Here is a 15,445-nt window from a genome sequence, read left to right as displayed (position 1 = left end):
TACAGTGATCATATGGCATGCTCGCTGCCATGTTGTATGTATGTTGTTATAATGTTCTCTCTTTCTCCCCTTCAGACCTACTCTGGCTTGTTTTGTGTAACTGTGAACCCCTACAAGTGGCTCCCGGTGTACGACCAAGAAGTTGTAAATGCCTACAGAGGCAAGAAGCGTGTGGAGGCTCCACCACACATCTTCTCTGTCTCTGACAATGCCTATCAGTTCATGCTTACTGGTACGTACTAGTTAGGACAATGTAAAGAAAATATATACAGTACATAATGGTTTTGTGCTGTATTATATAGATGATAACTAAAAGCACATTTACTTTACCCTTTACAGATAGGGAGAACCAGTCTGTCTTGATCACGTAAGTTCCTCATCTACTGTGCATTTAATGAAGACAATTGTAATCAAATTCACTAACTGCATTTCACTGACTGTATGCATTTATAACCAGTGGAGAATCCGGTGCAGGAAAGACTGTGAACACCAAGCGTGTCATCCAGTACTTTGCAACAGCAGCTAGTTCTAGTTCAGGAAAGAAGGCAGAGTCGACCTCAGGCAAAATCCAGGTATAACTTTTGGACATAAAGCATATGAGCTATAGTGATATATAAGAAATACTGAACCAATGTAATATTTGGTGTTATATAGGGGTCACTGGAGGATCAGATTATTGCAGCCAATCCCTTGCTGGAGGCCTATGGCAATGCCAAGACTGTGAGGAATGACAACTCCTCTCGCTTTGTAAGTGTAAAATAATATCATGTTGTGAGAAAAAGATTAGGATTTCATGTCAAACAAATAACTACAAATGTTGCTATATTTAACAGGGTAAATTCATCAGAATCCATTTCGGTTCAACGGGTAAACTGGCCAGTGCTGATATTGAGACATGTAAGTATGAAGTACACAGATGATACATTATATACTGCTTTCATTAGAGGATTAGATTTTGAGTTATGTACAACCCTTATATATTATTATTATGAGTTATGTACGACCCTTATAGATTATTATTATTATTACTATTATCATGAGTTATGTACAACCCTTGTAGATTATTATTATTATTATGAGTTATGTACATTAACCTAGATCTGCTGGAGAAGTCCAGAGTGACCTTCCAGCTTCCTGCTGAGAGAGGCTACCACATCTTCTACCAGATGATGACCAATCACAAACCTGAGATTATTGGTAAATAGAATCACTGATGTTGCAGATGATGCAGCAGATGATGATGATGATGATGATGATGATGATGCAGTGGTAAAATGAATAAAAACGTAATGTTTAACACAATTCCTTTTAAGAAATGTGCCTGATCACAAGCAACCCCTACGACTTCCCATTGTGCAGCATGGGTCAGATCTCTGTGCCCAGCATTGACGACAAAGAGGAGTTGATGGCCACAGATGTCAGTAAACACATTTTAATGTTTTCCTCTGCAAATGATATTTTCTAAAGTGATGCTTTGTAATCTAATGTCTAATCTCAATCTTGATTATAGGATGCTATCGACATCCTGGGCTTCAGTGGCGAGGAGAAGGTGGCGATCTACAAGTTCACCGGTGCTGTGATGCACCATGGTAACATGAAGTTCAAGCAGAAGCAGCGTGAGGAACAGGCTGAGCCTGATGGCAATGAGGGTGAGCATTATCTTCAGTCAAGGAATGGTTGTTTGAAAAAGATTGACTAGATCAGTGACCCCCATAACTCTGAGAGTGTACAAATTGAACCAATTTGTACACTCTCAGAGTTACAGACCTGCAAGGGTCCATACAGAACCCCTCTCAAGGAACCCTGAGGGTCCCTAGACCCCAGTTTGAGAACCACTGGAGTAGATTATCACAAGAGTAAATTCGTTTTTTGTTCCATATTTCTATTCTACATTAAAGATATTAAATATATTTTCATGACTTATTTTAGAGGCTGACAAGATTGGCTACCTGCTGGGCCTGAACTCAGCAGACATGCTGAAGGCTTACTGCTACCCCAGAGTGAAAGTGGGAAACGAGTATGTCACTAAGGGACAGACTGTGCCACAGGTGAGATAGATACTAACTACTGATCTCATTGTATATATCATTAACACGACATATCATCAGAACTCTGATCTATTTGTATGTATTGTCGGAAGTGCATAAAAAAACATACTTCCATTCATGGATCTTTTCTGTATCACTGCAGGAACTTGAAATTGCTTGCTTTGTACTTTAATAGATGTACTTCAAGTAGTAATTTCCATTCCTATGTTGAAATGCTATTTTTTGTTTTACATGCCTGATATTGGACAGGACTTCTCTTATTTAATATAAGCATTTAGAAAAGGAGTGGTGGACATTTTAGAAAAACTAAAACAAATATTGATAACTTTACTATTTCTTTAGGTCATGAACTCAGTGGGTGCCTTGGCTAAGTCTATCTATGAGAAGATGTTCTTGTGGATGGTCATTAGAATCAACCAGATGCTGGACACCAAGCAAGCGAGAAACAGCTACATTGGTGTGCTGGACATCGCTGGTTTTGAAATCTTTGACGTAAGCGGCATGGACTAGTTTTAGGTGGCAGACTAATTCCTTTTATCGTAATGACTTTATTACGCTAATCATATTCCCATGCACTCACAGTTCAACACCCTAGAGCAGCTGTGCATCAACTTCACCAATGAGAAACTGCAACAGTTCTTCAACCACCATATGTTTGTACTGGAACAAGAAGAGTACAAAAAAGAGGGTATCCCCTGGGAACTCATTGACTTTGGCATGGACTTGGCTGCCTGCATTGAGCTCATTGAGAAGGTAATCTATCATGTCATGCTTTAATGGAAACATCTCAATGTTTTTCTTATTATTGTATTATGGTTTACTTTATTTTTTGGGGGGATTTCTTCCTTTGTCTCCTTTACAAAGCCCATGGGCATTTTCTCCATCCTTGAAGAGGAGTGCATGTTCCCAAAGGCGTCAGACACCACCTTCAAGAACAAGCTGTACGACCAGCATCTTGGGAAGACCAAGGCCTTTGAGAAGCCCAAGCCTGGCAAAGGCAAGGGTGAGGCCCACTTCTCCCTGGTTCACTACGCTGGAACCGTGGACTACAGCATCACAGGCTGGCTGGACAAGAATAAAGACCCGTTGAATGACTCTGTAGTTCAGCTGTACCAGAAGTCTTCAGTCAAACTGCTGGGTACTTTGTATCCCCCACCTGAGCCCGAAGGTAATATATTCAGGATTTAGCTATGTTTAAGATCTTTCTCTGTAGGCGCAGTGGTAAAAGTCCCTGGCCACCACCACGGAGGTTGTGGGATCGAATCCACCGCAGTGCGTCCGGCTTTGTCGGCATCTATGCGAACACAATTGGCCCGTGTTCGGGGGAGGGAAGCCGGGCGGGGAGGAGGGTGATATTTGTCACTGCATGTATTCCTACGGGCTGGGGAGTGGCACCTGTCAGCGGGGAGTGTTGGGCGGTAGGAGTAGGGCGAAGGCCCTAGGTCCTCCCGGTGGGGGCTCCTCACTGGCAGGTGAGTCAGTAGGATACAACAGCAGTGACAACACCGAAGTGTGTGGGGTGTAATTAATTGGCATAACGACTACATTGGGGAGAAAAGGGGGGTAAAAAAAAAATGGCTACTAGAAATAAAAAAAATTAAAAAGAATCAAACAATCAAATCAATTAACAGATTCAACAAATAATGAACAAAAATAGACACATTATTTGAAAAACAGTAAACTGCACCAACCATAAATATACTGAATATGGAAAGAAGGGAGGTATGTTCTCTGTGAATCATTCTGAAAAAAAATGTATTGATCATTCTGAAAAAAAAAGTATACGACTAAAATACAATACTGTGCTGAATTTATCATCTGAATAATCTGCTAAATTCTAACAAATAAACAGATAACACAAAGAAGGGAGCTAAGAAGAAGGGCGGTTCCATGATGACTGTGTCTGCAGCGTTCAGGGTAAGAATAAAGCATTATTATTAACACTATTGTCTTATTGCCATTATATCTTATGCTGAAATTAAATAAGTATATTATCTTTTATGAATAATAGCCCTACTTGGTTTATTGTGTCTCTATAGGAGAACTTGGGGAAGCTGATGACCAATTTGAGGAGCACTCATCCTCACTTTGTGCGTTGCCTGATTCCCAACGAGTCAAAGACTCCAGGTACACTCTGAGCTGTAAATGATTGGCAAGGAGCGAGGTGGTCATTTAATGCAACTCAGGCCAGTGTGTAATTATTTTGTCATAATAATCCTGAAACAACCTCTTCACAGGCCTTATGGAGAACTTCCTGGTTATCCATCAGCTGAGGTGTAACGGTGTGCTGGAGGGCATCAGAATCTGCAGAAAGGGCTTCCCCAGCAGAGTCCTCTATGCTGACTTCAAGCAGAGGTATCAATTACTTTTTTTCAAGAGCTGTAGGTCCATAACTATTTACAGTAGGAGTGCCTAAATGACTGTGAACTCTTCCAAAATAGGTACAAAGTACTGAATGCCAGCGCGTGCCCCGAGGGCCAGTTCATGGACAACAAGAAAGCCTCGGAGAAGCTGCTTGGGTCCATTGACGTACCTCATGATGAGTACAAGTTTGGACACACCAAGGTAAACACACTGTGTTTGGACACACCAAGGTAAACCCACTGCGAATCTTCAGAGTTTGTAATCATATGTAATAATAATTTCATATTTAGGTGTTCTTCAAAGCTGGTCTGATAGGCACCCTTGAGGAAATGCGAGATGAGAAGCTGGCTAATCTGGTCACCATGACTCAGGGTCTCGCCCGAGGTTACGTCATGAGGAAGGAGTTTGTCAAGATGATGCAGAGGAGGTACGTTGAAAACATAACTTAATACTTTGATATTTAGTAACCTTTATTTATACAGGTAAAAAATCCCATTGAGATCAAGATCTCTTTTACGAGGGAGACCTGTCTGATTGCCCTGTAAGGTTACAATCTCAAAAGGGGAAGCCGCTGCCTTCTTAAAATTAAGAACAACATCGGTTTAGTCTCTGTGGCATTCAGCACAAGTTTTCAAGCTAAGCAACTGTGATTCCATGACATTGAAAGCACTCTGCAGATACTGTAAGGACTAAGCAAGAAATGAAAATGAGCATTTGGAACATTTCGACCAAGATTGTTTACATAGATGGCAAATTACAGTGGACCCAGTGCGGAACCCAGGGGTACCCCTGACACAATATCCACAACTGGACCTGCATGCTATCAAATTTAACACACTGTGTCCTTTCTGATAGGGAATTATCAAACCCAAACCCAACAGCCTTGTCAGATAACCCAATATTGAGGAGCCCTTTCCTCAAAATCTGATGATCAATTGTGTCAAAGGAAAAAGATCAAGAAAAAGTCGGCACAGGTTTCTTTTGCTTTGTTTTAATCAACCTTTTCCGTTACGACAACTGTTTTTCCACAGAGAAGCCATTTACAGCATCCAGTTCAACGTCCGCTCATTCGTCAATGTGAAACACTGGCCATGGATGAAGCTGTACTACAAGGTCAAGCCTCTTCTGAAAAGTGCTGAAACTGAGAAGGAGTTGGCTGAAATGAAGGATAATTATGAAAAGATGAAAACTGACCTGGCTACTGCCTTGGCCAAGAAGAAGGAGCTGGAGCAGAAGCTGGTGGCTCTGGTGCAGGAGAAGAATGATCTGGCAATGGCACAACAATCAGTAAGTACACATCTACAGGGAGTTTTGCTAAAGGGCTCATATCATATAATATTAGCTTAAATCCATCCATCCATCCATCCCTCTACAACCACTTATTCGGAGTCGGGTCACGGAGGCAACAGTTTCAGCAGAGAGCTCCAGAATTCCCTTTCCTGAGTAACATTAGCCATTTCCTCCTGGGGAATCTAGAGGCGTTCCAAGGCCAGTGTGGACATACAATCCCCCCATCTGGTCTTTGATCTGCCAGGGGGTCTCTTCCCAGTGGGACGTGCAGCGAGGACCTCCCTATAGGTAGACGGTCGGGCGGCATCCGTACTAGATATCCGAGCCACCTAATCTGTCTCCTTTCCAAGTGAAGCAGCAGTGGCTCGACTCTGAGCGGATGACCGACCTTCTCACCCTATCTCTAAGGGAGAGGCCGGCCAACCGTCTGTATCTGCTTGTATCTGCGATCTTAAATCGTGTCTCTTATATCATGTCATCCACAACAAAATACTGACATGTTTCCTCCCTTATTTTCTTTTTCATTGATACTCAGGAACAAGATAATCTGTCTGATGCTGAGGAGAGATGTGAGGGTCTTATTAAAAGTAAGATCCAGTTGGAGGCAAAAGTGAAAGAGGTGAGCGAGAGACTGGAGGACGAGGAGGAGATCAACGCCGAGCTGACCGCCAAGAAGAGGAAGCTGGAGGATGAATGCTCTGAGCTCAAGAAGGACATTGATGACCTGGAGCTCACCTTGGCCAAAGTGGAGAAGGAGAAGCACGCCACTGAAAACAAGGTTCAGGATAATACACTCTAGTAGTCTTATCAAGTTATAGTGTAATAGAATGCTTAGAACTTACATTAAAAAAACTGTGTTCTATAAAGAAGGTTCGAGAAAGTTTTATTAGGACATAGCTAGGACTGTCCCTCACAATAGGAGTCCTAATAGTGTGTCAGCAGATCTTTTAACAGACTGTAGCTTCATCTTACATTCAGAATGTCACCTTTCTATTACAATGGTACAAAAAGGTTCCATTCACGACAACACCTTCTGTTCTGCTTATTCAGGTGAAGAACCTAACTGAGGAGATGGCCTCTCAGGATGAGACTATTGCTAAGCTGTCAAAGGAAAAGAAGGCCCTCCAAGAGGCCCATCAGCAGACCCTGGATGACCTGCAGGCAGAGGAAGACAAAGTCAACAGTCTGACCAAGGCCAAGACCAAGCTGGAGCAGCAAGTTGACGATGTGAGTTTATGAAGTGAATCGGATGTTTCGAACCCAATGCGTTTATTGTTGTACTGAATAATTAGAAACAAATATTATTGTGCAGCTGGAGGGTTCTCTGGAACAAGAGAAGAAGCTCCGCATGGACCTCGAGAGAGCCAAGAGAAAGCTTGAGGGGGATCTGAAACTGGCCCAGGAATGCCTCATGGATCTGGAGAATGACAAGCAGCAGTCTGACGAGAAGCTAAAGAAGTAATGCGAACAACACTATGAAATAGAAATGCAGAAATAATACCTGTAGAATGAAACTAATAAGATGTACTACTGTATAATACCTGTAGAATGACACTAAGTGATATACTACTGTATAATACCTGTTGAGGGACACTAAGATATGATGTACTACTGTCTTCTACAGGAAGGACTTCGAAATGAGTCAGATTCTGGGTAAGATTGAGGATGAACAATCCTTGTCGGCTCAGCTACAGAAGAAGATTAAAGAGCTCCAGGTATTTAAAAAAGATTTTCAAGTTTAATAATAATAATAATAATAATAAGTAATAGTAATTTATGATTTTCATATGTCAATCTGATATAATTAACTTGAAAAGGCTCGCATTGAAGAACTGGAGGAGGAGATCGAGGCAGAGCGTGCCGCTCGTGCCAAGGTGGAGAAGCAGAGAGCCGACCTCTCCAGGGAACTGGAGGAGATCAGTGAGAGGCTGGAGGAGTCAGGTGGAGCCACCACCGCTCAGATCGAGATGAACAAAAAGCGTGAGAGCGAGTTCCAGAAGCTGCGTCGTGACCTTGAAGAGTCCACCCTGCAGCACGAAGCCACCTCCGCCGCCCTGCGTAAGAAACAGGCCGACAGCGTGGCAGAGCTGGGTGAGCAGATCGACAACCTCCAGAGAGTCAAGCAGAAACTGGAGAAAGAGAAAAGCGAATACAAGATGGAGATTGACGACCTGGCCAGCAACATGGAATCTGTTGCTAAGGCAAAGGTATAATGGGATGCCTGTGTATGTATAATTGTTGAGAAAATACTTGTTCAATGAACAAAAACAAATATAATGTAGCGAATAGCGCAACGCCCTGAGACCGAACCCGGATCGCCAACTCACCCATCCGGCACGCAACAGGCAACGTAAGAGAGCTAGCTCCCTTAGAGGACCAAGTTACGGCCGGGGCCACTTCTGTATGGGGTCGCTACACTACCCCCCGCCCCATTCGAGTCCAAGCGTGTCCTCGTGCTTAATGCTCCATGTACATCACACGAGGAGAGGCGCCCACTTCTGACACCAATGTAGCAAATAGCGTAACACCCTGAGCTGGGATTGAACCCTGATCACCAGTATGGCACGTAACAGGCAATGCTAAGAGAGCTATTGTAGCAAGTTACGGCCGGGCCACTTACGTGGGGTCACTACACTATAGACCTTGATTGGTTTATTTCTAGGTTGATTGACACAATACAAATTAAATATATAAAATAAACAACTTAAACAAACAGATTTTTTTTAAATGCAGATTTATAAACAGGCTAGTGTTTGATCATGTACAATACATAATCCTAAACGGAGTAGTACTCCATTGATTATTGACAGAAAGTTATAGAATATCGAACTACTGCAAACAGGAACAAATAGAGTTGTAATAAATGCAGGTACATTTTATTGAATCTGTCCAATGTTAATGAACAGGGAAATCTTGAGAAGATGTGCCGCACCCTTGAGGACCAACTTAGTGAAATCAAGTCCAAGAGTGATGAGAATGTTCGCCAGATATATGACATTGGAGTTCAGAGAGCAAGATTGCTGACAGAAAACGGTAAATAAAGTCTACTTTGCGTGCATGGTTTGTCACTGTTACTTGACAAAAATACATAATGAGAGATTATGCTTTGCTTTACAATTATACCAAGCGTTTTAGTAATGTGTATTCAACAAGATGATAAAACAAATAATAATATTAAAATGTCTAACTAGGTGAGATGTCTCGTCAACTTGAGGAGAGAGACGCTCTTCTCTCGCAGCTCACCAGAGGCAAGCAGGCCTTCATCCAGCAGCTTGAGGAGTTGAAGAGACAAGTTGAAGAGGAGGTTAAGGTGAGGAGCATTTCATCTTTCACAAATAAGTCAAGTTTCCAATTATTCTGTTATTGTATTCAGTTGTCATTATTTGGCCAATTTCCTTTTTACAGGCAAAGAATGCCCTTGCCCATTCTGTGCAATCATCTCGGCATGACTGTGACCTTCTGAGGGAGCAGTTTGAGGAGGAGCAGGAGGCCAAGGCGGAGCTGCAGCGTGCAATGTCCAAGGCCAACAGTGAGGTGGCTCAGTGGAGGAGCAAGTATGAGACTGATGCTATCCAGCGCACTGAGGAGCTTGAGGAAGCTAAGTAAGTGATTTGTGTTTAACACTATCAGGAGGAATCACTATGTATATGACATATTGTCCACAATAATTTGATTCCATTCAAAAACAATCCAACAGGAAGAAGCTAGCCCAGCGGCTTCAGGATGCTGAGGAGCATATTGAGGCTGTCAATTCCAAGTGTGGCTCTCTGGAGAAGACCAAACAGAGACTCCAGGGTGAAGTGGAAGACCTCATGATTGATGTAGAGAGGGCCAACGCTTTAGCTGCTAATCTCGACAAGAAACAGAGGAACTTCGATAAGGTGCTTTGACATTCATTATTTTTAAAACATTATATTAATTTGAGTGGGGCTAATTTACATATTTTATTACAAATGCTGTGCAGGTCCTGGCAGAATGGAAGCAGAAATATGAAGAGGGACAGGCAGAACTGGAGGGATCTCTGAAAGAGTCTCGTTCTCTCAACACTGAGTTGTTTAAGATAAAGAATTCCTACGAGGAGTCTCTGGACCAGCTGGAGACCATGAAGCGTGAAAACAAGAACCTACAACGTGAGTTTTGAGCCACAGGTTGTCTTAATGGATCAAAATTGGGCAAACAATGGAACAGGAGTGCACAGCAGCAGTGAGGAGGTGCTGACCTATATAAACTGTAAACTGTAATAAACTGTTTAAAAGAGAGAAGATTGCAGAGCTCGTAGCCACGATGCAATAACTTGTTTTATTTGGAAAGAGAAAGACGCCAACGTTTCGACTCAATAAGTCTTCTTCAGTGTACCCAGGGACCTGTTCTCCTACCCTGAAGAAGACTTATTGTGTCGAAACGTTGGTGTCTTTCTAAATAAAACAAGTTATTTCATTGTGGCTACGAGCTGTGAGATCTCTCTTTTAAACAATTGATCAAAATTGGCGATCATTTTAATCAGTTTGTCTCAAAGTTGGTTTAATGTGAGTTTAATATTCAAAGTCAATATAAATATTCAATATTTAAAAGTTCAACATCAATTGTGGATTTAGCTCCACCCACTTTATCCAACAATGTATAATTTTTATCATTATTATAAAAAAATAATATTATTATTATTTTTCCTCGTTAATTATTTTAAATCAACTGCAGAGGAGATCTCAGACCTGACTGAACAGATTGGAGAGACAGGAAAGACCATGCATGAACTGGAAAAGAACAAGAAGCTGGTGGAGACAGAGAAGTCAGAGATCCAGATGGCCCTCGAGGAAGCCGAGGTAAAAGCTATAGGTTCCAGACGAAGAATGCAATTGTCAATATATTTTTTTCAATACGTTTTATATTCAAACAGTGGAACTGTAAATGATATTACATTCATATGTCCATACTACCTTTTGATCCCATATTACATTTTAGGGTACTCTGGAGCACGAGGAGTCCAAGATTCTTCGTATCACACTGGAGCTCAACCAGATCAAGGGTGAGGTTGACAGGAAGCTGGCAGAGAAGGACGAGGAGATTGAACAGATCAAGAGGAACAGCCAGAGGGTGATTGACTCCATGCAGAGCACTCTGGACTCTGAGATCAGGAGCAGGAATGATGCCCTGAGAATCAAGAAGAAAATGGAGGGAGACCTGAACGAAATGGAGGTTCAGCTGTGTCATGCCAACCGTATCGCTGCCGAGGCCCAGAAGCAACTGAGGAACCTCCAGGGACAGCTTAAGGTACAAAACATAGTAGTTAAGACTGTTCAAGCTGTGGAACTGCTCTGAAGAATGAGTGGCCACTTTCTGGTTTCTCATAACATGATGAACACCTCAAATGCGATTTATTACAGGATGCACAACTGCATCTTGACGACGCTCTCAGAGCCCAAGAAGATCTGAAGGAGCAAGCTGCCATGGTGGAGCGTAGGAACGGCCTCATGATGGCTGAGATTGAAGAGCTGAGGGTCGCTCTGGAACAGACGGAGAGAGGCCGCAAAGTGGCTGAACAAGAACTGGTGGATGTTAGTGAGCGTGCTGGACTGTTGCACTCTCAGGTAAGACAATACAAATGAAACTCTTAAGACTCAAATAAAATATTTTACATCACAAGTCAAGCATAGTTACATTGTTAAACTGCATCTTTATTTTAGAACACAAGCCTTATTAACACCAAGAAGAAACTGGAGTCTGACCTGGTCCAGATCCAAGGTGAAGTGGAAGACTGTGTTCAAGAAGCAAGGAATGCAGAGGAGAAGGCCAAGAAAGCCATCACTGATGTAAGTTTAGAATGTCCTCCCCTTATCCAATCTACACAGAAAACGTAGTTATCCATTATGTCATGCTTAATACAAACATGCATTACAAAAACTGTACTTTCCAGGCTGCTATGATGGCTGAGGAGCTGAAGAAGGAACAGGACACTAGTTCTCACCTGGAGAGGATGAAGAAGAACCTGGAGATCACAGTCAAGGACCTGCAGCACCGTCTGGATGAGGCTGAGACCCTGGCTATGAAGGGAGGCAAGAAGCAGATCCAGAAACTGGAGACTAGGGTAAGATGTAGTTTATACCAACAAGGGGTATAGTCATAGACAATTGAAATCAGAGGAAATAACCTCATAGTGCATCATTCAATTCTGAAGGTGCGTGAGCTGGAGGGAGAGGTTGACGCCGAAATGAGACGTGGAGCAGATGCTGTTAAAGGTGTCCGCAAATATGAGAGGAGAGTGAAGGAACTCACATACCAGGTACATGTATACCATGTTCACTTCACTGTCATTCCATTCAAAATTAATAGATAGCATGAGCATACATACAATTTGATAATTTCATTCTAATTTCACTCTGAATTCACACTGTAGTCTGAAGAGGACAAGAAGAATCTTGCCAGGCTTCAGGATCTGGTAGACAAACTGCAGCTGAAGGTGAAAGCCTACAAGAGGCATGCTGAGGAAGCGGTAAGATGTGTATTCTCCCTTTTCCCACTACTTTCTTTATTTTCCCCTTTCTCTTTTCCATTTTCTTTGTATTGTTAATTTCAGTTTGTATACTAGGAACAAATGTATAAAAATGATGCAGGATGAATTAAACAAGTGAAGAAAACTTGATGAAATGGAAAACATGTATTGCACAAACCTGCAATAAAGTATAAAAAAAAGTCATGCTTTCCCAATGAGAACATGCCAAGGCTAGTTCACATGGGCCCATGGCTCTCTTTGACACACAGTGAATTAGCTGAAACTACACTTTACAATGTTATGCGTAGTTTAGACAATAATTGCAAGATGCTCTTTTGAAATATCTAGACTTTGAACCATACAATCTCTATCATATTCTAGGAGGAGCAAGCCAACACTCACTTGTCCAAGGGCAGAAAGATTCAGCATGAGCTGGAGGAGGCCGAAGAGCGCGCCGACATCGCTGAATCCCAGGTCAACAAGCTGAGAGCTAAAAGTCGTGGGGTAAATACATACGTATGCAATATGAAAGCAATTCATGCTGATTAACTGAGATTTAATTAAAGATTTGGGTTGAATATAGTCTAATAGTATGTTCATATTTTCACAGGGAAAAGAAGCTGAATAAGTTCTACAATTCAAGCCACCGTGAAATGTCATAAAATATGACACATTGTATTCAAAACACCAAAAGGTCATAAAATATGACACTGCATTCAATAAAACTTTGCAAGCAATGTGTTTTGTTGTTTGTTGTACTTTCTCCTGTACTCACATATAACACATATGTTCCGTTTTGTAAACCCTTTGCAAAGATAGATAATTTTAAAGAAAATTCAATGAGAACTAGAAAAAGTGCTCCTCGGAGCACAGGTCTCCGCCAGGTCAGGTAAGTTATTGTGGCCTCCTGGTGGCGCTATAATAGGCCAATGTGAAAAGGGTGGCATTTCTTCCTCGGCCTAGTGGGAATGTGCGTGCAAATTTTCACGGAAATCGCACACCGCGTTCATGATTTCATACATTTTGTTCAAAACGGACCAATCCTGCAAACTTTGGAAGTCAACCTTAGTCAATCAGGATGGAATATGAAATATCGGACAGATGCGTCTTGATCACATGACTATAGAGATACTGTGTACCGATTTGTGTGATGTTTGGATAAAATCTGAAGGATTAATATCCAAAAATGTATTTGACATAAGTCGGCCTCCTGGTGGCGCTGTAAAAAGCAGATGTGAAAAATGCAGTGCAGATGTTTTTCCTTGGCCTCTAGGGAGTAGGCGTGCAAAGTTTCACGCAGATCGGTGCAGTTATAGTTAAAAATGCAAATCGGCCTGTTATAGCGCCACCATGAGGCTGATGTGAAAAGTTTTAAGTGCCATTTCTTCCTCGGCCTAGTGGGAATGTGCGTGTGCAATTTTATGCAAATGGCAAGCTGCGTTCATGATTTGAGGCAGTTTGTTCAAAACGGACCAATCCTGCAAACTTTGGATGGTAACCTTAGCCAATGAGGATGGAATATGGGAAATCGGACAGATCAGGGTTGATCACATGACTATAGAGATACTGTGTACCGATTTGCATGAGGTTTGGTTAAAAACTGTAGGAGTAATGGGAAAAAATGGGTTTTGCACAAATCGGCCTCCTGGTGGCGCTATAACAGGCCCATGTGAAAAATTTGAGGCAGAGGTTCTGAATTGGCATCCAGGGAGTGTGTGTGCACAGTTTCGCAGCGACCGGGCCTACGGTGCCGGAGATTTGGTGGTAACACAGACAGGACGGACGGACGGACACACGGACGGACGGACGGACAGGGGCGAAAACATACTCTCTCGCCATGCCTTTCGGCCTGGCGGAGACAATAACAGAAACAAGTGCCAAGACATGGTTTAAAATATACTATCATTACCATGCAGTAGGTACAGATTGCAACAGTACATCATGATAAGTAATGCATTATAAATGGGTCCAATTTATAGTGATTCTTCTAAGCAGTGATAATTGAGCTTAGACATCTCGACTTCCCGACAAAAATCAACCCCCTTGACCTCACAATGTGCAAAGGACAAGACGATGCAACTAGTATACAAGTCATAATACTTGGAAACAGTTTCCAAGGCCCAAAAAGTCTAAAAGCAATTACATCCATTTACAATTGGAGCATTTAGCAGACACGCAAATGTCGCCATGCTCCAACACTGGACTCTTTTAAGGCTGCCTTGAGACCCCTATTCTCTCAGGCTTATGGAAGGCGCTATACAAATTCAAGCTATTATTAGAGTGAATTATGTGTTCAAGGCGAGAGTAAACGTGTCACGACCCCTAGTCAACAAAGGGTAACTATATTCTCTCTTTGAGGTCTACTTCCTGGAGGCAGGGGTTTCAGGGGAGTGCACATACAGGAGAAGGCAGCTTCAAGACTAGCTATAGCTGATGTCCATCATCTTTTCACCTCAAATCTTTGCCAGTCATCAAATTATTGGCTTAGGAATGTGACAAAAACTAAATAATCTCCATGAATTCAAGGCTTCATGGGGTGTGTAATTGATCGATTTTTGGGGGGGTGACCTACTCCTTTAAGCCTGGCAATTACCTTGTCAGGCTGTACCAAAGTGCCCCAGAAGAGAGAGGGTGTAGTTGGAGGGTTTGGTTAGTTTAGGTGTTAAAAAAAGTAGTATTTCTTTAGCTGATTACACATTTGTTTCTTTTGACCGGTATTAGCTAAATGAGTATTGAGTGTCTGCAGATGTGGTGGTTGAAAGGTGTACGTCTGTTAGAGTTTTAGACCCATCTAGGGACTATGAACGGGCCTTAAAGGCCCGTTCATAGTCCCTAGATGGGTCTAAAACGTGCGTCAGGGGGTGAGGGATTCCGTCCGTTCTTTACAGACGCATGCATAGTCGCTGACGTTAAATCCGTAGGAATTATAACATTGGGCGTCGTACACCTATTAATCCACTAGATGGCAGCTGCGAGGTTTTAAATGTTGTGAAAAGTGTTGCCATGTCCGCTTATTATAAGCGACTTTGGGCTTATTTTTCTGTAAAGTTGCTTGTAAACAAACATTGGTGGTTGCGGTTTTATTTGGGCTTGTTTCTAAAGTGTAGTTGCTTATTTGGGCCAATTATTATTTAAACCAGTGATTCTCAAATAGATATTGTAGATCTGCTATTTTCATGTGATGTGGCCTAGTCGATTATTTTGGGCTTGTTTTCATAGACCTGGTTGCTTATTTCTCTCACAAAACCTGGCAACA

The 15,445-nt window shown here is 42.1% G+C and overlaps 1 protein-coding gene across 2 annotated transcripts in view; it reads left to right on the top strand.

Annotated features, from left to right (window-relative positions):
- The window catches only part of LOC308087589 (myosin heavy chain, fast skeletal muscle-like), a 45,996-nt gene extending 33,066 nt beyond the window's left edge, over window positions 1–12,930 (top strand). Inside the window, exons 5-41 of one of the 2 annotated variants that reach the window (XM_080431547.1) lie at window positions 76–232; window positions 340–367; window positions 458–572; window positions 655–747; window positions 834–897; window positions 1,099–1,197; window positions 1,314–1,417; window positions 1,511–1,649; window positions 1,930–2,048; window positions 2,391–2,540; window positions 2,631–2,801; window positions 2,913–3,216; window positions 3,901–3,965; window positions 4,088–4,175; window positions 4,286–4,403; window positions 4,490–4,613; window positions 4,703–4,839; window positions 5,444–5,699; window positions 6,238–6,480; window positions 6,753–6,929; window positions 7,015–7,160; window positions 7,327–7,417; window positions 7,520–7,909; window positions 8,609–8,735; window positions 8,894–9,012; window positions 9,108–9,304; window positions 9,400–9,583; window positions 9,667–9,832; window positions 10,398–10,522; window positions 10,662–10,970; window positions 11,084–11,287; window positions 11,384–11,509; window positions 11,614–11,784; window positions 11,875–11,979; window positions 12,094–12,189; window positions 12,571–12,693; window positions 12,800–12,930. In XM_080431547.1, coding sequence (XP_080287673.1) covers window positions 76–232; window positions 340–367; window positions 458–572; window positions 655–747; window positions 834–897; window positions 1,099–1,197; window positions 1,314–1,417; window positions 1,511–1,649; window positions 1,930–2,048; window positions 2,391–2,540; window positions 2,631–2,801; window positions 2,913–3,216; window positions 3,901–3,965; window positions 4,088–4,175; window positions 4,286–4,403; window positions 4,490–4,613; window positions 4,703–4,839; window positions 5,444–5,699; window positions 6,238–6,480; window positions 6,753–6,929; window positions 7,015–7,160; window positions 7,327–7,417; window positions 7,520–7,909; window positions 8,609–8,735; window positions 8,894–9,012; window positions 9,108–9,304; window positions 9,400–9,583; window positions 9,667–9,832; window positions 10,398–10,522; window positions 10,662–10,970; window positions 11,084–11,287; window positions 11,384–11,509; window positions 11,614–11,784; window positions 11,875–11,979; window positions 12,094–12,189; window positions 12,571–12,693; window positions 12,800–12,817 — 5,448 coding nt within the window. In that variant the 3' untranslated portion in view covers window positions 12,818–12,930. The remainder of the gene's footprint in view (window positions 1–75; window positions 233–339; window positions 368–457; window positions 573–654; window positions 748–833; window positions 898–1,098; window positions 1,198–1,313; window positions 1,418–1,510; window positions 1,650–1,929; window positions 2,049–2,390; window positions 2,541–2,630; window positions 2,802–2,912; window positions 3,217–3,900; window positions 3,966–4,087; window positions 4,176–4,285; window positions 4,404–4,489; window positions 4,614–4,702; window positions 4,840–5,443; window positions 5,700–6,237; window positions 6,481–6,752; window positions 6,930–7,014; window positions 7,161–7,326; window positions 7,418–7,519; window positions 7,910–8,608; window positions 8,736–8,893; window positions 9,013–9,107; window positions 9,305–9,399; window positions 9,584–9,666; window positions 9,833–10,397; window positions 10,523–10,661; window positions 10,971–11,083; window positions 11,288–11,383; window positions 11,510–11,613; window positions 11,785–11,874; window positions 11,980–12,093; window positions 12,190–12,570; window positions 12,694–12,799) is intronic. The other variant, XM_080431548.1, reaches the window with a different exon arrangement.
- The last annotated feature ends 2,515 nt before the right edge of the window (window positions 12,931–15,445 follow it).

This window comes from Gymnoscopelus braueri (assembly GCF_963280865.1).
Source record: "Gymnoscopelus braueri genome assembly, chromosome: 6".
Lineage (NCBI taxonomy): Eukaryota > Metazoa > Chordata > Actinopteri > Myctophiformes > Myctophidae > Gymnoscopelus > Gymnoscopelus braueri.
This window is presented reverse-complemented; position numbering and strand designations above follow the sequence as displayed.